This window comes from Tachysurus fulvidraco, chromosome 15 (genome assembly GCF_022655615.1).
Source record: "Tachysurus fulvidraco isolate hzauxx_2018 chromosome 15, HZAU_PFXX_2.0, whole genome shotgun sequence".
Lineage (NCBI taxonomy): Eukaryota > Metazoa > Chordata > Actinopteri > Siluriformes > Bagridae > Tachysurus > Tachysurus fulvidraco.
The window spans coordinates 20,542,363-20,562,617 of NC_062532.1; the positions used below are offsets into that span (position 1 = coordinate 20,542,363).

The window sequence follows — 20,255 nt, forward strand, 5'->3', positions numbered from 1 at the left end:
ACACTCCTCCCCTCAAGACAGTGGTACAGGAGTGTGAAATGCAGCACCTCCAAACTAAGGGACTCATTCTTCCCCTAAGCAATTAGAATCAGCTTCATTGCCAGGCATGTTTTAACATATGAGGAATTTGTTTTAGTGACATAATCTCCACAGTGTAACAGAATGACATATGTAGTATAGATTAAATTGTATGTACACTTATACAGGTGTGAAATGTGCAGTTAAAATAAACATATGAAATATACATATGCAAATAAGTATACAATATATACAATTTGTATGTACACGTGCAATTGTGAAATGTGCAGTTGAAGTAAACAAACATTCAGACAATATGTATGCATGTATGTACAGAGTGCAAGTATGAAATGTGCATATTGAGGTATACATAGTGCAAATATTAGGTGTTTTGTGTTCCATGGTGTTAATTGTTCATCAGGTGGATTGCTTGAGGGAAGAAACTGTTCCTATGTCTGGTCGTTCTGGTGCTCAGGGCTCTGTAGCGCCGACCAGATGGCAACAGTTCAAAGAGAGAGTGTGCTGGATGTGAGGGGTCCAGAGTGATTTTCTTTGCTCTTTTGCACACTCTGGAGGAGTACAGGTCTTGAAGAGTGGGGAGAGTTGTGCCAATGATTCACTCAGCAGTCCGGACTACCCTCTGTAATCTTCTGTGGTCGAATTTGGTGGCTGAGCTGAACCAAACAGTTACCGAGGTGCAGAGGATGGATTCTATGATGGCAGTGTAAAACTGTTTCAGCAAATCCTGTGGCAGGTTAAACTTCTTCAGCTGACGAAGGAAGTACAACCTCTGCTGAGCCTTTTTCACAATGGACTCGAACAGGTAGCCAGAAGACAGACGAGTTTCATCTAGACCAGTTTAATCTATCTTATAGATCAGCTGAACTAAATTGCTCCTCCTCATGTTGCATATTTGTTAATATTACTGCTGTTATGTTAAGTAGCATCTCACTGCATACTGTTAATTTTAATGCCATTTCTATCATTATCCACAGTTGCATTCAATTCATACATTGCTAATGTTACTGCTGCATTACCATCTACAGTGGTATTAAATTTTGCACATATTACAGTAAATATACGTGTGATTTTTTTCTATGTAATTTTACTTCTAACATAGTTCCTTTTTTCTGTACCGCGAATGTACCAAAGGTCCTAAATTATAGAACGGGGGCATAGAAGCCTTTATTATTGCCACATAATTACAGCAGAATTATTTTTCACATACCCCAACTGAGGAGGTTGGGGTCAGAGTGCAAGGGCAGCTATGATACAGCACCCCTGAAGCAGGAAGAGTTGAGGGCCCCGATCAACAACCCAGCGCCTTAACCAGTTGAGCCACCACTCCCCAAATTTCTTCCATTTGTACAGAACCTATGTAACTGAGTCTAAAATCTTGAGGGGATTGCGTATGCTGTTCCAGCCAGATGAGCAACAATAACTTTTTCTGAAGGCCTCAGAAATCTCCACTGTTTTTGCAATGATCCCCTTCCACACATGAAATCAGATGGACTTTAATTTGAGCTTGAAATTAAGTACTAAACCTGAAAATGATTGCTAACTCAGTCGTTTTTCTTGAAAATTCTTTTGTACACTTATTGAAAGTTACTGTCAATGAAGCAGTGGATTTCTCCTCAAAAAGAATACCCATAGCAGTCAAGTGGCTAATGTACAAGCTGCAGTGTGAGAACAAAAGATTGACCAAGATTGACAATTTGGAAAACCGTATTCACAGTAAAAATATGATTGTGTCTTCCTGTAGAACAAGGGTAGGGACTCGGTGGCTAAAATTATACAAAAGTATGTTGCCAGGTTGGTTACAGCTTCCTGCAGAATCACCCCATTATTGAAACCAAAAGAACCCACTCCCCATACAGAATCACTTTACCTCAAACAAATTCTGATTCCTTCAACTATGCCATTTTTCAATATGGAATTAGAAGAGGGAAAGAAAAAATAAAATTCACTGGGAGCTTGACATCGAAAATCTCCCAACAGTCATGAAGTCAGATTTCTCATTTGTATTGTAAAGTCACAGCTTTTAATCCTTTCAGACAAAAAGGGAAAGACAATCACCTACAAAAGTTAGAATTTTGTTCCTGTATAGAATTCAAGTTCAGAAATCTAACCACAGTATGCACTCAAAAAGGGTTTCAAGTGTAAATTAGGGACAAAGATGCACATGTTGAATTGGCCACCTCTATGGAACTTGCTTGAACAGTCAAGACTCTTTTGTACCCAGAGGACCTTGCACAGGTAATTGTCCAATTCTTATAGAATGTGCTTGTACATTGGCTGTGCACAACATGTGTAGTGATGTAGCCTTGTTTGGATGAGAAAACAATAAAAAAAAGGCAAGAGAAATGTATTTTATAAAAATTTATTTAAGCAAATGAACAAGTCATTAGACTACAAAGCATTTTCCAGAACCACAACTGGGCCAAGGCTTACTTCCTTCACTAGCTGCAGACCTGCAAACAAAGTAGAATTTTAGCAAGGCACAAAAAAAAAAAAAAAAAAAACCCACCTTTGTTCCACAAATACCTTGCTCTGATGCCAGATCACGGCCCTTACTCCCAGCACAGCTACTACTGCAACAACTGCATACCTGGTCAGCACCATATGCAGAAGTCCATCTAGGAAGAAACAGTAGTGGGTTAGTCACTGCTCATCAGCAAAACCATTATAATAGTACAGAAACACCCATTGTTGGAGAATGAACAAGCCTTGTGCTCAGCATCAGCAGGGGCAGATGCTGCAGTTGCTTTTAGGAGGCATGCAATGTAAACCTGGTTTAAAAAAAAAAATAGTGTTATTGACAGCTCAACATGCCCATCACCCCACCCAGACAAGCATCACCTACCATGCTGCTGTTCACTTGTTGAAACCTGAAGGCCTCCAGCTGAAGTCTCAGTTTAGATGCTTGAGTTTGAGGCAAGAAGTGAGAGCTGGAGTGTGTAAGCTTGGCATCAATCATGCACCTAGAAGGATTTACAGGGTTAAGGCTTTCTTGGTCAGCTTGCAAAGCAAGAAGGAGAACTGCACTCACCCATAGTTCTCAATGAAGGAATATCTAGGGATGGCATTGAGGTCAGGGACAGGGGTGGCCACACAGCTGTCAACAAGGACACGCAGGGGTATGTGGTTGAACTGCAGTACAGAGGCCTCAATGTTGATGAGCTCCCCCAGGTAGTACTGGTTGGATGGCCTTTCAGAAGTCCAGTCAGCTATGAAAAGAAACCATATTAGTAACCATTAGACACCTTCGTTGTCACATTTCTCAACTGTGGCAGCAGAAGAGATTTTACAACTCATCCAGTCCTGCAATCCTACCACCTGCCCATTGGATCCGCTCCCTACCACTATGCTCCAGACCATCTCACAAGACCGCTTGCCCTTCATTTCCACTATCGTCAATAGATCCATAGCATCTGGTCAGGCACCAACTACTTTCAAGAGAGCAAGGGTTATTCCCATCCTAAAGAAACCTGCTCTGGATCCATCAGACATCATTAACTACAGACCGGTATCACTTCTCTCATTTCTTTCAAAAATTCTTAAACGCATTGTCTATAAACAACCGTCTAGCTCTCTCTCAGAGAACAACCTCCATGACCCCAACCAGTCTGGCTTTAAAACAGCTCACTCTACAGAGACAGCCCTTTTGGATGTCTGAGAAACTACATGCTGCTAGATCAGCCAAACTGTCATTGTCCTTTCAGCAGCGTTTGATGCAGGTCAACCACAAGACTCTTATCCACCCTCAAGAGTCTTGGGATTTGCGGATCAGCTTGGGAATGGTTTGCCTCCTACCTGGAAGGACGCTCATATCAGGTAACATGGAGGGAGTGACATCTGCTCCACACAGACTCCACTGGCGTCCCACAGGGCTCAGTACTTGGTCCTCTTTTTCCTCCCTGTATACTCACTCTCTTGGAAGTTATTGCATCACATGGGTTCTCTTACCACTGCTATGCTGATGATACACAACTTATCTTCTCTTTCCCACCCTCAGATGATTCATCCCCAAGTCATGATCTTGCTATATCCTTGCACAATTGTGTGCTCCCCCCTTCAACCACAGCTTGCAACCTTGGGGTAGTCATGGACAATCAACTGTCCTTTTCCTCTCATGTTGCTAATGTGACTCACTCATGTCGGTTTCTTCTCAAGTATTTTCAAGTGGCGATTGAAGACCTTCTTTTTCCCGGAAACACTTCAACTAGCACTTTTTTCCTTATCTTTTGCATTTAAAAAAAAAAAATTGACTTTCATTGCAATTTTGAACAAAATGTTTTAAACTCATGGTATCTTAAATATGTAACCTAGTGAACCAGCATTAATGTATTGAATGTTAGATTTAAGCACTTATGCATGTTGCTCTGGATAAGGGCATCTGCCAAAAGCTGTAAATGTAAATTCAAAAACCACCTAGAGCACAACTGCACTACTAGGGATACAAACCCATCATAAGCCTCAAGGAGAAAACAAGAAGTTCCTCAGCTGCTTGGGCAGAAGCATATGGGATCCAAGCAGGCATAAGAGGATTGCTGCTCACATTGTGGAATCTGGAAAGCATTCAAACATGACCCATCAATAATTTGTACATCCACCCAAGTACCTAAAGCAGTTTGGGTTTTGGTACAGAACTATACCTGAGGTAGTGACACTCAATTGAAACCACAGTAGCAGAAACCCTTTGAATGGGAGTACCAGTTAAGGGCACTGAAGCCATACCAAGGGAGAAGATATAGACAAGCTCCTTTGCAGTCACCTGAAAAGGAAACAGTTTAAGAAAGGCCAGACAAGCTTAAAAGCCAAACCAAGGGATTTAGCAACAGGAGTCTTACAGTCAACTTGCTGTTGCAGCCATACAGAGCAGATTCAAAGATGAAGACTTGAGAAGAAGCATCCATCCCCCTGGCAGCACAGCCACCCAGTGTGAAGGCAGCAATATTGAGGGGTGCATCAGTTCCAAACAGATCCCTTCTCACCTCTACACGCACTGCAGTCTCATTGCACTTTACTGTTACACCCTGGGCAGGGACAGGATCAGACTGCCTTACAAAGTGCACTGGTGCTGGTGGGGTTGGGATTTGTGGTGCTGCTGGAAAACGCCAAGTCACTTTTTTTGCAGGTTGCTGAACTACTTGGTGGCTTTGAGGACCTGAAGGATTTTGAAGCTGCACTCCTACTGCAGGGCTTCCAGCTTGTTGATCCCTTTGCAGCCATTGAGAATTCAACCCAGTGTTCACTGGCACCGAATGATACCCTGAATTGTTATGTTGAAATCCAAGAGGAGCTAGAACAGCTTCCTTTAGTGGCCATTGGGCTGTTGACAACCCAACTGAAAGCAGCAGTACAACCACACCAACTTCCATTTGGTTGAAACCCATTGCTGTTGACAGACAATTGCATGCACAGTAGAGTTGTCAGACAACCTCTTATTTATATGGTGATTTCAGGATGACTTCAAACGTTTCTAATTATCCTAATGTTCTTCTGGGCCTGTTGAGTTACAAATTAGGCTGCCTGGTAGAAGACAGCAATTAGAAGGTCACCTTCCCTGCATTTGATTGGCCAAGAGCTTATTTTTATTAATTTTCTCAACCACATGACCTAGATAGGCAATTTGCTAAACTAAAAAAAGAATTTAAATTGTAGACTCTGATCGAGAGCTTGCTTAAAAAAGAAATTCAAAGAAATGAAATGTTTTTGGAGTTGCTAAACAAATATGCAAGTATAATTATTATAAAGCCAGTGAACATCATCAGCTTATGGATTGAAATCAGAAATACAGAAATGTTGTTTCCAACTGTGCTTGTTTCAAAGGATATCTAATATACAAGACTACTTATATGAATCTATACTATGTATATATTCAATTCAATAAAAATTCATTTGTGTAGTACTTTTAACAATGAAACCAGTCACCAAGCAATTATATAACATACAAATTATAATTACAATTATACTCACTCACTCACTCATTTTCTACGGCTTATCCGAACTACCTCGGGTCACGGGGAGCCTGTGCCTATCCCAGGCGTCATCGGGCATCCAGGCAGGATACACCCTGGACGGAGTGCCAACCCATCGCAGCAATTACAATTATATAACTAACAAATATGTGTGTCATAGTTTACCTCATTTTATTACAGTTTTAGCTTGAAGCCTATTTAATTGAACTTATCATATGTTCAATGATGGAGACTTGATTGCAAAAGTCTTAGTAGCAATTACAGCTCTAGGGCTATCCAAGGAAAAACATTCACAATTAGCTTCATGCTTTCTTTTTTGTACTATTTTTGAATTATATATAATCGGGCTGTAATTTGACAGAAGCAAAGTAATGTAGATACAGGTCAAGAGCTTCAGGTTATTTTACATCACACACAAGAACAGGGGAAAGTGTGATCTCTGTGACTTTAATCATGGCATGGTTGTTGGTGACAGGCAGGCAGGTCTGAGCATCTCAGAACCTGCTGATCTCTGTTTCACACAAAACACGTTGATTGTGTGACGATTCTGTGGAATTATGTGGAATCATCTTAAGTGATATCAGAGGATAATGGTTTTGGTTGCGAAGAAGGATATAGTAATCATATAATCACTCTTTACATCCATGCTGAGATGAGAAAAGCATCTCAGCATGCACAAAATATCAAACCTTGAGGTGGATAGGCTACAATAGTTGAACACCACATCAGGTTCTTCTTCTGTCAGCCAAGAGCTAGAATCTTAAGCACAAGCTCAAACAAACTGGACAATTGTGTGGTCTTTTTTTTTGCGTGGTCTGTCCAGTTTGGATGAGCCTGTGCCCAACATATGGTCAGATTCTTTTTTTAGGCTGACAGCAGTGAAAAGGGATTGTAGCACATTCACCTCAAGATTTGACGTGTGTTCTGATATGCTTTTCTGCTTTTCCTAGTTTAAGTAACTATAGACATAGACTCAAGCGGTCCACTTTGAAGTTCTCAGAGGAATAAAGATGCACACTGAAGGAGAGAAGCATTTCCATTGGCTCCAGTCTGCTGGTATTGGCCAATCACAAAAGTCGATAGTGCACAGCCAATATCACTGAATATCCCACCAAGTTGTTATAATTACGCTATGTTTATTTGGATATTATATTGTAGACTATTGAGTGGATATACAAATCCTTTTAATTAAAAAATATATATAACCCCTCCCTCCATCATTCAGAGGCAATGCTTCACCGTTGCTTTGAAAAGTGTATTGTGAGAACTCTGAACTGCACACAAGGTACAAACTTCCAGCTACAATAATGTATCATTAATTTGAAACAGCAACCCAGAAAATGTCACAAGCATTGTTTTAATCAATGATGACAATTAAATGAAAAAACAAAACAAAACAAAACTTAGAGCTGCATGTACACGTTTTATTTGCCGCGTTTGGATGCCAATGTAGGTTCACCAAGCCATGAGCATTAACAGTAAAGCAACATCCCCCATTGTTGTGTTTGCCGCTGCACACGTTGCTGGGACACGTGACATGTATACAGTGACGTCACACTCAGCGCTGTGATGGATCTCTAGCCGGTGGAAAGGCAAATTGGTTCTTAGAAGGTTTCACTTTGAACCAGCACCCCGTTCTTTCTGGGGGAAAAGAGGCATAGGAGTTCCCCCATTTGTACCTGGATGACCTTGCACACTTAATTTTGTCCAATTGTTAGAATGTGCTTGTACATTGGCTGTGTGCAACATGTGTAGTGATGTAGCCTTGTTTGGATGAGAAAGCAAAAAAACACCTCCAAGAGAAATGTGTTTCATAACAGTTTATTGAGGCAAATGAACAAGTCATTAGACTACCAAGCATTGTCCAGAACAACAACTGGGCCAATGCTTACTTCCTTCACTAGCTGCAGACCTGCAAATAAAGTACAATTTTAGCAAGGCACAAAAAAAAAAAAAAAAAAAAACCCCACCTTTGTTCCACAAATACCTTGCTCTGATGCCAGGTCACGGCCCTTCCTCCCAGCACAGCTACTACTGCAACAACTGCATACCTGGTCAGCACCATATGCAGCAGTCCAGCTAGGAAGAAACAGTAGTGGGTTAGTCACTGCTCATCAGCAAAACCACTATTATAGTACAGAAACATACCCATTGTTGAGGAATGAGCAAGCCTTGTGCTCAGCATCAGCAGGGGCAGATGCTGCAGTTGCCTTTAGGAGGCATGCAATGTAAACCTGGTTTAAAAAAAAAAAAAAAAAAATAGTGTTATTGACAGCTCAACATGGCCATTGCCCCACCCAGACAAGCATTACCTACCATGCTGCTGTTCACTTGTTGAAACCTGAAGGCCTCCAGCTGAAGTTTCAGTTTGGATGCTTGAGTTTGAGGCAAGAAGTGAGAGCTGGAGTGTGTAAGCTTGGCATCAATCATGCACCTAGAAGGATTTACAGGGTTAAGGCTTTCTTGGTCAGCTTGCAAAGCAAGAAGGAGAACTGCACTCACCCATAGTTCTCAATGAAGGAATATCTAGGGATGGCATTGAGGTCAGGGACAGGGGTGGCCACACAGCTGTCAACAAGGACACGCAGAGGTACATGGTTGAACTGCAGTACAGAGGCCTCAATGTTGATGAGCTCACCCAGGTAGTACTGGTTGGACGGCCTTTCAGAAGTCCAGTCAGCTACAAAAGAAACCATATTAGTAACCATTCAAAAACCACCTAGAGCACAACTGCACTACTAGGGATACAGACCCATCATAAGCCTCAAGGAGAAAACAAGAAGTTCCTCAGCAGCTTGGGCAGAAGCATATGGGATCCAAGCAGGCATAAGAGGATTGCTGCTCACATTGTGGAATCTGGAAAGCATTCAAACATGACCCATCAATAATTTGTACAGCCTCTCAAGTATCTAAAGCAGTTTGGGTTTTGGTACAGAACTATACCTGAGGTAGTGACACTCAATTGAAACCTTAGTAGCAGCAACTCTTTGAATGGGAGTACTACTTAAGGGCACTGAAGCCATACCAAGGGAGAAGATATAGACCATCTCCTTTGCAGTCACCTGAAAAAGGAAACAGTTTAAGAAAGGCCAGAAAAGCTTAAAAGCCAAACCAAGGGATTTAGCAACAGGAGTCTTACGGTCAACTTGCTGTTGCAGCCATACAGAGCAGATTCAAAGATGAAGACTTGAGAAGAAGCATCCATCCCCCTGGCAGCACAGCCACCCAGTGTGAAGGCAGCAATATTGAGGGGTGCATCAGTTCCAAACAGATCCCTTCTCACCTCTACACGCACTGCAGTCTCATTGCACCTTACTGTTACACCCTGGGCAGGAACAGGATCAGACTGCCTTACAAAGTGCACTGGGGCTGGTGGAGTTGGGATTTGTGGTGCTGCTGGAAAACGCCAAGTCACTTTCTTTGCTGGTTGCTGCACTACTTGCTGGCTTTGAGGACCTGAAGGATTCTGAAGCTGCAATCCATGTGGGGCTACTAGAGGGCTTCCAGCCTGTGGGTCCCTTTGAAGCCATTGAGAAGTCAAACCAGTGTTCACTGGCACTGAAGGATACCCTGGCTTGGAAGATAGCCCAGAAGGATCTTGCATAGTGCCATAACCTGGCCATTGTGCCATTACCACACCAACTGCAAAGAGCATCAGTGCACTAAGCTTTACTTGGTTAAAGCCCATTGCTGCTAGTAGACAACTTCAAGTATACCAGTACTGCCAGAGTACCTCCTATTTAAGCAAGTAATTCTGCTCTTGTTGATTGATTCAACCTGTTGAGCTACTCATCTCACAGATGCCAGCAATTAGAATTTGAATACTCCTTGCATGTGATTGGACCAGGAGATTAATTGTCTTCGGCACATTGTCTTGGTCAATTACCAAAACAATTTCAGTAACTGACCAATTAGCTTCTTTAAACTAATTTTAAAGAACTTAACACTTGTCATGTCATACAACTTATTATTAGCGACTAGTGTGTACATAACATTAAATATGTCTTGTTTTGTCACTGGACACTTATTGATTTGTGTGCAGCAAACAAACATACCAATGCATTTTAATTTAGAACCATTGCTGTAAAAACTCATCTCTTTAGTCAGGTGTACACATAATACATCCCATAATATTGTGCACTATTACATCTGACTTGCAAATGAATTATGAACAGCAGCTACATTAATCCCTCTCCACTGCTTCTCTCTTTCTACCCATCACGATTCATACAGAAATTGTACCAGAGCATCGGAGAATAGTCTTCTGTGCGATGAAGACTGACACGAAGCCGACTCTGTGAGAATCCCGAGGCATCTAGAGGTCTAATAGACTCTGCAATACTATAGCGGAGAAGTGAAGTCCATGGGATCTTTTACATCAGTACAACATTTGTCAGACTGTATATTTATAATCACACTCTCCAGTGTCACCCATATGAAGATGAGGTTCCCCTTTGAGTCTGGTTCCTGTCATGGTTTCTTCCTTCAATTCTAGGAAGTTTTTCCCTGCCACTGCTGCCTGAGTCACCTCAGACTTACTCATTGGGGATAAATACATACACATTTAAATATATCTAATATTAATCTTGAATTTTGTATTATATTATTCTTTATATTAACATTCATTCTATGTTTATGTTCTGTAAAGCTGCTTTAAGACAATGTCAATTGTAAAAAGCGCTATAGAAATAAACTTGAATTGAATTGCTGTAGCCAAAATAACTGGGTAGACAAAAAAACGCCCTGTTCCTTTTGGCCATTTAGTAAAGTTTTAGAGAAGACCTAGCACTACAGGACCTTCTTATTAAAGGAACGTGCACATTATCTAAACGGTATGTTTATGAATCAAGCCAGAACAATAGTAAGCCATACCAAAGCACAGGATTCCTAAAAGCTTTGCAAAATTGTAACTAGGAAAAATAATGTTCAATGTGATACTTATTCTAGTATTTATTTTTTTTTTTAAAGCTATAATGCTTTCTGCAAACATTCTGGAAGATAAATTACCATAGAAAAATAAACGAATGCACATAAGCATCAAAATAAAAATTATTCACTGCACACAGCAGACACAAACGCATAGAAAATAAAGACAGCATTATTCGACAAGGTCTTAACACGTTTATTGAAATCCAGGTTGATAACTGTATGATTTATGTAATTGTAACAGGATCACAAAATGGTTGAAATGGATGAAATACAAGAAAAGTGTTTAATGTGTTTAGATAAGCCTTCAGAATGTAGCAGACTGGAATAAAAATACACGTCACACATTTTATTCCAGGCCTCCACCCTACTTAGTAGATTTTGATGTTTTAAAAGGTTTTTATGTAATCACTGGCGGAGTATGACTCAATACCTTCACTTTATTTAGAGCCAGGAACCAAACTAAAGCCATGAGTTTTAAGGTCACCTAGTTAGCATACTTAATTTCTCTTTTTAAAATAACACAAAATCACAGAGAGGATAGAAGGAGACTACATAAGGGCACAACTCTGACCAAGCTCAAAATAGAGAACAAAGACATAAACCTACAAAATAGATCACTCACAGATACTTTGGATCATTATATCGATGACTAAGTCTTTGAATAATTCTTATTTTTAATCACAGAAATGTTGAAATTGTTTAACTCTCTTTTTTAATTCAACACTAGGAACCAAAGTCATTCCTGCACCCTAAAAAAAAAAGCCCTAATAATCTCTTCCCCAAAACATTACTTTGTGGTCAGAAAGATGTATTTGCGCACACACTCACACATACAGAGAAAGGCCTGCATGACTGTTCCACATCTCTATAATTCATACTTTCTCATTTACAGCTTAAAACATCGCGACCAGCCGCAGGACGGAAAAAGTGACAGTGAATCTACTGAAGAGAACAGGCAGATGTAACTCTCTCAGTCTTCAGTGCCCTTTATATGTTGACATTTGAGGGACAGCAGACAGATGGACTGTGCTGTGAAGGCTGGCTGATCTCAGAGCTGCTCGTTCGAGGTCTCCTGCTGGTTTCTCTCTAACTGTCCCACCTGCTCTTTTTCCGTTTTGGTGGATCTGGAACAGCGAAGCTGTCCTCGCCTCCTCTGTGTGAGCTTGACCTTTCTCCGCTCTCCCTTTCTCCGCTCTCCCTATCTCCTTTCCAACTGTCTCTCTCCCTGCGACCGTCGCCATTGCGGCTGTCGCTGTGACGATCGCGGTCCCTGTCACGATCGCCGTAGCGATCCCTGTCCCCATACCGATCCCGGTCACTGTGGCGGTGGTGGCTGTCTCCATGGCGGCTCCTGTCGTGGCGGGAGTCCTCTCTGGACGAAGAAGAGGAGGAGGAGGAGGAGGAGGAAGAGGAGGAGTGAGAGTCTGACAGAGAGCTCAGACAGCCCGAGCTGCTAAAGCCGGTCAGCTTAGTGCCCAGACTGGTGACTGGAGGAGGAGGGGGCATCGGGGAGGAAGATAACAACGTACGGCTTCCTTCAGGGGATCCAGAGGGCACAGAACTCAGACTGCCTGCACTTGTCCAACCTGAGGTGCTATTTGACTGAGCGCTGAGCTTGGGAGAGCTGCTGGATGCTGCCACAAAGTGGTTCTTGTACTGGGCCTAAGATAAAGCAGAAGAGAGCCGAAGAGTGTTAAAACGAGGTATACAAATGTATTATTGGCTTCAGCTTGTTCAGAAAACTACAGCACGACAGTCAGAAATCTGTTGACATAGTATAAAACTAACGGTTCAGCGTCCGTATATCACAGGAAACTCAGGAAGCAACATAAACCATCCTGAGGACCCGAAGATATTTAATTTTTACACTGGAACAATAAGTAAAGTACTGAGATATCCAGTCACCATAAAAGACCAGATAACTTTCCTAATCTTTATGACGATTAGTTGTTTCGCCGTAGAAGCTTCACCCAACCAGAAACCCAGAGGAGAAAGGTTCGAATGCATGCTAGTTACCTGAAAAGCTTGCTTCATGGCAGCCATGCGATCTCCCATGGCCCCACTTGGGGGTTTGTAGGACTCGTAGTTGCCAAGGACAGAACCACTACTGCGCTCCTGGGTGTAGACAAAAAGATTCAGACAGAAGAATGGAAAAGGATCTGAAGTAAAATGTATCTACATATTTATTATGTCATCCATAGTTTAGCTGTTCAGTCAAAAACTCACTGAGGAATCAGATCCTAGGCCTGGTCGCTCCCTGTAGCCGAGACCTCCGCCTCCGATATTCAGCTTCTTTCCTTTTCCACCCTTAAAACGGGATTTCCTGAACCAGGGATTCTGGATGAGAAGCAGAAAGAGTCAGTAAACAGATGAATGGACTAAAACACTTTGGATATTGAAATTGTATCTAAACTTATACTAAGCAGTAGACAAATGACTGGGAATAAAGGACACGTGATGCACCTGCATGGCCAAATCCATCAGTTCCTTCGGGACACTCTGATTCGCACCCTCTAAATTACGGACAAGGTCACCAGCGAATGAGGTGTCTTTGCTCGTGAGCAAAGTATAGGCCACACCCTTCTCTCCGGCGCGACCTGTCCGGCCGATGCGGTGTGTGTGTGTGTCGATGTCCCGGGCAACGTCATAGTTTACAACAGTACGGATTGAAGGTATGTCCAATCCACGAGCTGGGATTAAAAAAAAAAAAAAAACACCCAGTATATAATAGAATTCTGGCAAAAAAATAAATAAATACCACAGCTCTAACTTTCTTACCCGCGACATCAGTGGCCACCAGGACAGGCAAGTTCTTCTTCTTGAAGTCGCTGATGACTTTGTTCCTCTCGCTCTGGTCCATGTCTCCATGTAGCAAGCCCAAGCTGTAGCCCTCTTGCTGCAGGTTGGTGGCCAGTTCCTCACTGTTGGCCTTCTTAGTCACGAAAATGAGCACGGAGCCAGAGGAGGTGAACTCCACCAGTCGCTTCGTCAGCCAGTCCCACTTATCCGTGCCACTCAGCACCTCCACCAGCTGGGTCACGTCCTCGTTCGCCTGGAACGGAGAGAGAGACAGGACAAAGACGAAGGACAGAATTAAAACCTCATGTACTGAAGTGTGTCCTGTCCCTTACCATGAAGTAAGCCCTAGGATGGATTTCAAACCTCCATCGTATATTTACGGAACGTAGCTAAAATACTATAGGTGTTTAAGATAAAAAAGTTCAGTGCTATTAGAAAATAAATAAACCTCCACACCTCTCCGACGTCTCCCTGCACTACGCGGATCGGGTCAATAAGAATGTCACGTGCCAACTTCTCGATCTTCTTCCTGAACGTGGCACTGAACAGCAGAGCTGATGAAAAAAATTAAGAAGATAAAATGCATATAAAGTAAGAAAGACAAAAATGCACGTAAACTCGTGCCCTTTTTTTTTTTTATTTTAAACAAAAAATATCTAATCATTTATTTTTCGGAACTCCGGAAGAATAAAACACTCAAGATGTACGTCGTATGTCAGTATCGATATCATTTCAGCCTGTTGTGATCAATTGAATATTACATTATAAGCAAGGATAAGGATGCATAAAGTAAAGGCACTTACTTTGTCTGTCTGGTCGTACGTGGCTGGCGATGGATCTCACCTGATACTCTGAAAGCAAATGCAAAATCAGAAATGGTGTATAAATTGACCTTTTATAGTGGATTAACCAATTACGCTAACATAAGTAATGCTAATAGAAGATGTAGGACTGTTTGGACTTACCGAAGCCCATATCAAACATACGATCGGCCTCGTCAAACACGAGATAGGTCACTCGCTGCAGGGATGTCGCCTTCTTCTTTACGTGATCTATCAGGCGGCCCTGTGTGTGTATGTGTGTGATAGATATCAGCATATCGTGTGGTACGGAAACAAAACAGGCAGTAGAGGCACATAGGTAGGTCTGCTTAATGATCATTTAGTTAGAATAATGTAACCTAATTAAAAAAGAACACATTAACCTGAGTCTTGAATCTATCTGAACTTATAAAATAAAAATATAATGTAATATAATATAATATATGCACAGATGCTGCCGGGTGTCTCTTACCGGAGTGCACACGACGATCTCGGCCCCTTCCTGTAGAGCCTTGGCCTGTTCCCACATGCTGCCCCCTCCATACACGGCCACCGATCGCAGGCCGTATGCCTTTCCAAAGCGTTTACATTCTGCGTGGATCTACACAAGCAAACACACAGCTAGTCATCCTTACTGAGAAAATCGAACACATACACACACACACTTCAGTGCCAAAGATTTTAGCAAATATGACCTGCTGACAGAGCTCTCTGGTAGGACAGACGACCACAGCAATCGGTCCCTCGCCCTGCTCCAGGTCCTTCTGGTCCATAATGTGCACCAGCATCGGCCAGATGAAAGCGGCCGTCTTGCCGCTACCCGTTTTGGCGATGCCGATGAGGTCTCTGCCACTCAGGGCTATGGGGACACCCTAAGCAAGAGGAACAGCGTCGCAGCGTTAACTTTCACTTTATACATTCCGTGAGAAAGCCTTCATACTGGCCTGGAGAATTTAGTAGGTGTGCACCGTTGATCTTATATCTAATCTAACACAAGTTATTTCTTGGGTCACCTGGCACTGGATGGGTGTAGGCTGCGTGTACTCGGACTTGCGGATCTGATTCATGAGCTGCTCGTCAAAGCCGAAATGAGCGAAGCTGGTGCAGGGCTTAGGAGGAGCGGCGCCAGACACCTGTCCGTAAACAAAAAAAAACTTGCATCACAAAATCCCATTTTACACAGAGACGAATCATGAACAGAGAAGAAGGTGAAAAAGCACTAACCCTCAGGTTCAGCTTGTGTCTCAGCTCCACCACTTGTGTTCCAGTCAAGATGTTGAGCTCTTCATGCTCGTCGTAGAAGTTCTTCTCAAAAGGAGGGTAGTCGATCTACGAGACGACAACAACACTCTCTTCGGTACATGATATAGCCGCTGATGATGAACGTTTGTACGACTAGAATATGTAGCTCTTCCCCAAACAGTTGATAATTCTTTGTCTGATATAAATTTAATATACAGATACTACACTGTATTCTAATCGAGATGTGGACATTAAGGGTTTTTTGTTCCAGGTTATTTACAGCCTATTAGACTTTATACACGCATGACTAGTTGTCTGTTCTCGTCTCCTCTTAGGAGGCGTGTTGTGCTTTGTATGTAGCAACATTACCTCAGAGTGATCAATAGGAGGAAGAGGCAGGATGATCTTTTTAGTGGTTGGGGCCATGGGGTTCCCGTCGCTGTCATATTCCACGGAATCGTCCTCTTCCTCTTGGATCAGCCCAGCTGTCGGGTTCTCCGCCATGTAACGGAAATAAGCCTCCTGCACGCAACACAGTCATACAGGACGGGTCAGAAACATGGATTATAATGCTGCGGTGCCATCATTATTACTGCACACTGATAATAACATAGCATTGGTTCTGGATGGAGGAAGGAAGTGAAAGGAAACCAAATAACTTAAGTAAGGCTGGCAGTTAACTGGCATCTGATCAGACAACGCCAACATGCCTGCGTTGAACGTAACTGAAGAAACACCAACTGTTAGCAGCCTAAATGTCATGGTTAGCTTTGACATGAGCAATCTGTCCACCCACCAGCAACTGTTAGATAAATGTGATGTCACGATTACATTAAATAAACCTTTGATCAAAATGGCTAGAGTCTATATATATAAATATATATAGTTTGTATGCATGTACAGTATGTGTGATATATCTCACACACACACACACACACACACACACACACACATATATATATATATATTAAATGAGCCGTTCTTGAATCTGTGATTGCTCCAAATTCAAGCGGATCACATGTATGGATCTCGTGTGTGTGTGTGTGTGTCTACACAGCTTCTTTGAGCACTCAACAAACGCAACCTGTAAGGCTTAATTTGCAGCGTTACATGGACAGGTAGAAAGATGAGTGGAGAAAATGAAAGAGGAGATACAAATTGAGGCAAAGAGGTTCTTGAAGTAGAGGTATGCTGATGATGTGGTCACTCACTTGCTCATCTTCCTCTTCAATGTCATCTCGAATACCCCTGGAAAAAACAAGCGGAGAAAAAAAAAACTTCCCTGCGACTCGCTCAATTACCCGTGAAAGTGCCCCACCCACCACCAACCCCAAAACACACCCCTCCCATTTCATCTTATATCATCCACACACAGATAAAAATATCTGATATTAGGCTCTTACTAAATACTGTTCAACTGAAAACGTTCTAGTTAGAACCCGATATTAGTATTTTGGTAAGAATGTCATCTCTGGTGAAAATCTTACTTGGTCAGCTTTTTCTCTTTTTCCTTTTCGTCCAGTTTCTTCATGTCCTTGGCTGCTTGGTTCTATTTGTGGTTAGAAAGAGAGAAAAAGTTAGAATTATATTCAATATGTATTTAGTAGTTTTCTTCTTTGACTAATCCCCTCTTTAGCCAGCCAGTGGTTCTGCTCTTTTCCTCCATGTTGTGTAAAGATGCTCAATAACACTCTGTCCGTGACACTTCGTGTGTGTACGTGTTCTCACCTCTACCTCAGCCATAAAGGCATCAAGGGGATCATCTTCACTGTCTGATCCTTCTCCACCTCCTCCACCTCCTCCTCCCCCCCCAGACTGCATCTGCTGCCTAGTAGGAGAGTTCTCCGCTGGGATATAAGGCAGATCTGCGGCACCTGATTCCTCCTCATCGTCCTCAAAATAGCTTGGGAAGAACAAGGAAATTGGAAAATATAACTTTAAAAATACATACATACATACATACATACATACATACATACATACATGATCATCCACCTATCATTACTCACAGAAAAAAAGAGCATTATCATATCACACATCATATCGGCTGTGGAAAAATTCCTCTGGAAATATTGACACCCCTTAATCCCCAGATGCCCATCTGTGCTAAACTGCTTAATCAGACTTTAGAATCTTGTTGGAAATACAAGATAAATCCCACCACTTTACTGTATCCTAATTATTACTCATGAATGTGTGTTTTTCTATGAACCTTGTTTAGTAGAATAATAAAATATATTTTCCTAATATTGTCAACGACAAATAGTCAAGACCACAATATGAATGTGGCATCTACGGTGGAAGATAAACTTTAAGTGATTTTCTCACACTTTTTTTTATCTCAAACAAAATTACAGAAGACGTAAATTAGCATATGATATGCTAATGAGGAATGATGAATAACCGATATGCAGATTAGCAAAAGTTGACGTCGTGTAGCATGGGATGTAGTAGCCTAGTGGTTAAGGTGTTGGGCTACCAATCAGTAGGTTGTTCAGGAAACACTTCAACTAGCACTTCTTTCCTTATCTTTTGCATTTAAAAAAATAAATAAATAGATAGATAGATAGATAGATAGATAGATAGATAGATAGATAGATAGATAGATAGATAGAATAAACCACAACCTTTGACATATTTCATTGTAACTCATTGAACAAATGTTTTAAACTCATGGTATCTTAAGTATGTAACCTAGTGAGCCAGCATTAATGTGTTCAATGTTAGAGATTTAAGCACTTATGTACGTCGCTCTGGATAAGGGCGTCTGCCAAATGCTGTAAATGTAAATGATTCCTTCGTCCACCAAGCTGTCACTGCTGGGCCCCTGAGCAAGGCCCTTAACCATAAATTGCTCAGTTGTATAAAAATGTAAGTCGCTCTGGATAAGGGCGTCTGCTAAATGCTGTAAATGTAAATGTATGTTTGACTATCGATCAGAAGGTCAAGGGTTCGAATCACAAGTCACTGTCTGCTAAATGACAGAAACGTAAATGTAAATAGAGCGACTTCTGATGGTTTTCGCAGCTTTGTGACTTTCACTCACGCATTTTCTTCGTCAAAATTGGCACGTTTGGTTCCGATCTTGTAAAACGCAGGCAGTTGCTGGTTTTTCCCGAAACCTCCTGCAGACCCCGAGCTTCCAAACGAACCGTGAGACTGCTGGTTCAGCCGAGGCTCCTCTTTTTTACCCCCAGAGAGAGAAAACCCTCCGAAGCCGAATCCACGTTTACCACTCGGTCCTCCTTTGTTCCAATTCATAGCTGCAGTTTCTAAACACTAAAGTTAAGCACAGCACAAAGTCAACTACAAAAACAAAAGACAGACAACACGTTTACTTTCGTATTGCGTTCAGAAAACACACACACTTTCAGCTAGCTAGCAAAACGGATGCTAAACTCTTTAGCACTTGTTAGCATCTATGGCACCGAGCTAGTCACAGCTAGTCAGCTGATCCCAGACAATCACATACCGACTTACATATATTCGTTTAGTAATTGTATCACTGTATGCTTCACTTTCATTACACGTATCTAATTAACTAGCTTGCTAATCTCCAAATTAGCCAAGAAGCTAACTAGCTCAATGAGCAAGTGGGCGTGCGCAACATAAAGGTTACAGCTTTATCCTCATGAAATAAACATGACGTTACGTTTTAGGTTCGGAGTGAAGTTATTATTATTATTGTTATTGTTATTATTATTTTGCATTTGCACCGAATTATGTAATGTAGCACGTAGCCATGAGAGAAGCGAGTACCTGAAATAAACAACAGAGGAAATTTACCGTCGGTTACAGTCTGGCTGCCCGTTGTTGCGTACTACGTCATTAAGAAGCGACGTGTTGTGGATGTTTTAGGAGGCTCGAACGTATTGTTTCAAGGCGTTGGTCAACATACACGTGAATTTTCTAAGATTTAAAGTGCTGCAGCAATTTACTACAAGTCACCAACGACAATAATGGTTCTAATAATAATAATAATAATAATAATAATAATAATAACTAGAATTATTATTATTGTTATTATTATTATTGGGTTATTATTATTATTATTATTATTATTATTATTATTATTATTATTATTGGAATTATTATTGTTATTATTTGAAAAATAACAATAATAATTATAATTAAAATTATTATCAATATTAGAATTATTATTATTATTATTATTATTATTATTATTATTATTATTATTATTATTATTATTATTATTAGAATTGCCCTGCGATGGGTTGGCACTCCATCCAGGGTGTATCTTGCCTCAATGCCCCATGACGCCTGAGATAGCCACAGGCTCCCCGTGACCCAAGAAGTTCGGATAAGTGGTAGAAAATGAATGAATGAATTATTATTATTATTATTATTATTATTATTATTATTATTATTATTATTATCAGTTAATCAAGAAAATGTGTGAAAATATGTTGAAGAAACATATTTATGACATTGTTCCCAGTATAAA

At 41.3% G+C, this 20,255-nt stretch overlaps 3 protein-coding genes across 6 annotated transcripts; all 3 read right to left on the reverse strand.

The window, feature by feature from the left end:
- Window positions 1-2,382: 2,382 nt before the first annotated feature.
- LOC113663519 (zona pellucida sperm-binding protein 3-like) lies at window positions 2,383-5,445 on the reverse strand. Its single transcript, XM_027178824.2, has 8 exons — window positions 4,869-5,445; window positions 4,674-4,792; window positions 4,483-4,586; window positions 3,068-3,245; window positions 2,882-2,999; window positions 2,722-2,807; window positions 2,563-2,654; window positions 2,383-2,489 (listed from the first exon to the last, which is right to left on the reverse strand). Exons 1-8 carry the CDS (start codon window positions 5,412-5,414, stop codon window positions 2,428-2,430), a joined length of 1,305 nt encoding a protein of 434 aa, XP_027034625.1. The 5' UTR covers window positions 5,415-5,445; the 3' UTR covers window positions 2,383-2,427.
- Window positions 5,446-7,804: 2,359 nt separating this feature from the next.
- LOC113663514 (zona pellucida sperm-binding protein 3-like) lies at window positions 7,805-9,721 on the reverse strand. Its single transcript, XM_047800609.1, has 8 exons — window positions 9,139-9,721; window positions 8,943-9,061; window positions 8,752-8,855; window positions 8,502-8,679; window positions 8,316-8,433; window positions 8,148-8,233; window positions 7,987-8,078; window positions 7,805-7,911 (listed from the first exon to the last, which is right to left on the reverse strand). The coding sequence occupies exons 1-8, from the start codon at window positions 9,685-9,687 to the stop codon at window positions 7,850-7,852; spliced, it is 1,308 nt and encodes a 435-aa protein (XP_047656565.1). The 5' UTR covers window positions 9,688-9,721; the 3' UTR covers window positions 7,805-7,849.
- Window positions 9,722-11,100: 1,379 nt separating this feature from the next.
- ddx42 (DEAD (Asp-Glu-Ala-Asp) box helicase 42) lies at window positions 11,101-19,701 on the reverse strand. 4 transcript variants are annotated; one of them, XM_027178872.2, is made up of 18 exons: window positions 19,550-19,701; window positions 18,837-19,069; window positions 17,519-17,693; window positions 17,278-17,339; window positions 17,002-17,038; window positions 16,160-16,312; window positions 15,773-15,877; window positions 15,562-15,681; window positions 15,244-15,420; window positions 15,021-15,149; window positions 14,693-14,792; window positions 14,531-14,578; window positions 14,184-14,281; window positions 13,707-13,980; window positions 13,392-13,618; window positions 13,155-13,265; window positions 12,945-13,043; window positions 11,101-12,590 (listed from the first exon to the last, which is right to left on the reverse strand). In XM_027178872.2, the coding sequence occupies exons 2-18, from the start codon at window positions 19,049-19,051 to the stop codon at window positions 12,015-12,017; spliced, it is 2,706 nt and encodes a 901-aa protein (XP_027034673.2). In that variant the 5' UTR covers window positions 19,052-19,069; window positions 19,550-19,701; the 3' UTR covers window positions 11,101-12,014. The 4 variants fall into 4 exon arrangements, with proteins under 4 accessions (XP_027034673.2, XP_027034674.2, XP_027034675.2 ...); XM_027178873.2 differs by having other exon boundaries at window positions 19,577-19,700; XM_027178874.2 differs by lacking the exon at window positions 19,550-19,701 and adding an exon at window positions 19,271-19,397.
- Window positions 19,702-20,255: the final 554 nt, after the last annotated feature.

What these genes read in the sequence shown, in the direction of transcription:
- ddx42 (XM_027178872.2), bottom strand. Translation starts at nt 19,051, where the DNA reads ATGAATTGGAACAAAGGAGGACCGAGTGGTAAACGTGGATTCGGCTTC. An exon ending in TTGAAGAGGAAGATGAGCAA is followed by an intron (nt 16,313 to 17,001) that starts GTGAGTGACCAC and finishes TGTTGCGTGCAG; the next exon opens with GAGGCTTATTTCCGTTACAT. An exon ending in CTCCTATTGATCACTCTGAG is followed by an intron (nt 15,878 to 16,159) that starts GTAATGTTGCTA and finishes GTCGTCTCGTAG; the next exon opens with ATCGACTACCCTCCTTTTGA.
- LOC113663519 (XM_027178824.2), bottom strand. Translation starts at nt 5,414, where the DNA reads ATGGGTTTCAACCAAATGGAAGTTGGTGTGGTTGTACTGCTGCTTTCA. An exon ending in ATTGAGTGTCACTACCTCAG is followed by an intron (nt 4,587 to 4,673) that starts GTATAGTTCTGT and finishes AATGCTTTCCAG; the next exon opens with ATTCCACAATGTGAGCAGCA. An exon ending in CTCCTTGAGGCTTATGATGG is followed by an intron (nt 3,246 to 4,482) that starts GTTTGTATCCCT and finishes TTCTTTTCATAG; the next exon opens with CTGACTGGACTTCTGAAAGG.
- LOC113663514 (XM_047800609.1), bottom strand. Translation starts at nt 9,687, where the DNA reads ATGGGCTTTAACCAAGTAAAGCTTAGTGCACTGATGCTCTTTGCAGTT. An exon ending in ATTGAGTGTCACTACCTCAG is followed by an intron (nt 8,856 to 8,942) that starts GTATAGTTCTGT and finishes AATGCTTTCCAG; the next exon opens with ATTCCACAATGTGAGCAGCA. An exon ending in CTCCTTGAGGCTTATGATGG is followed by an intron (nt 8,680 to 8,751) that starts GTCTGTATCCCT and finishes TTTCTTTTGTAG; the next exon opens with CTGACTGGACTTCTGAAAGG.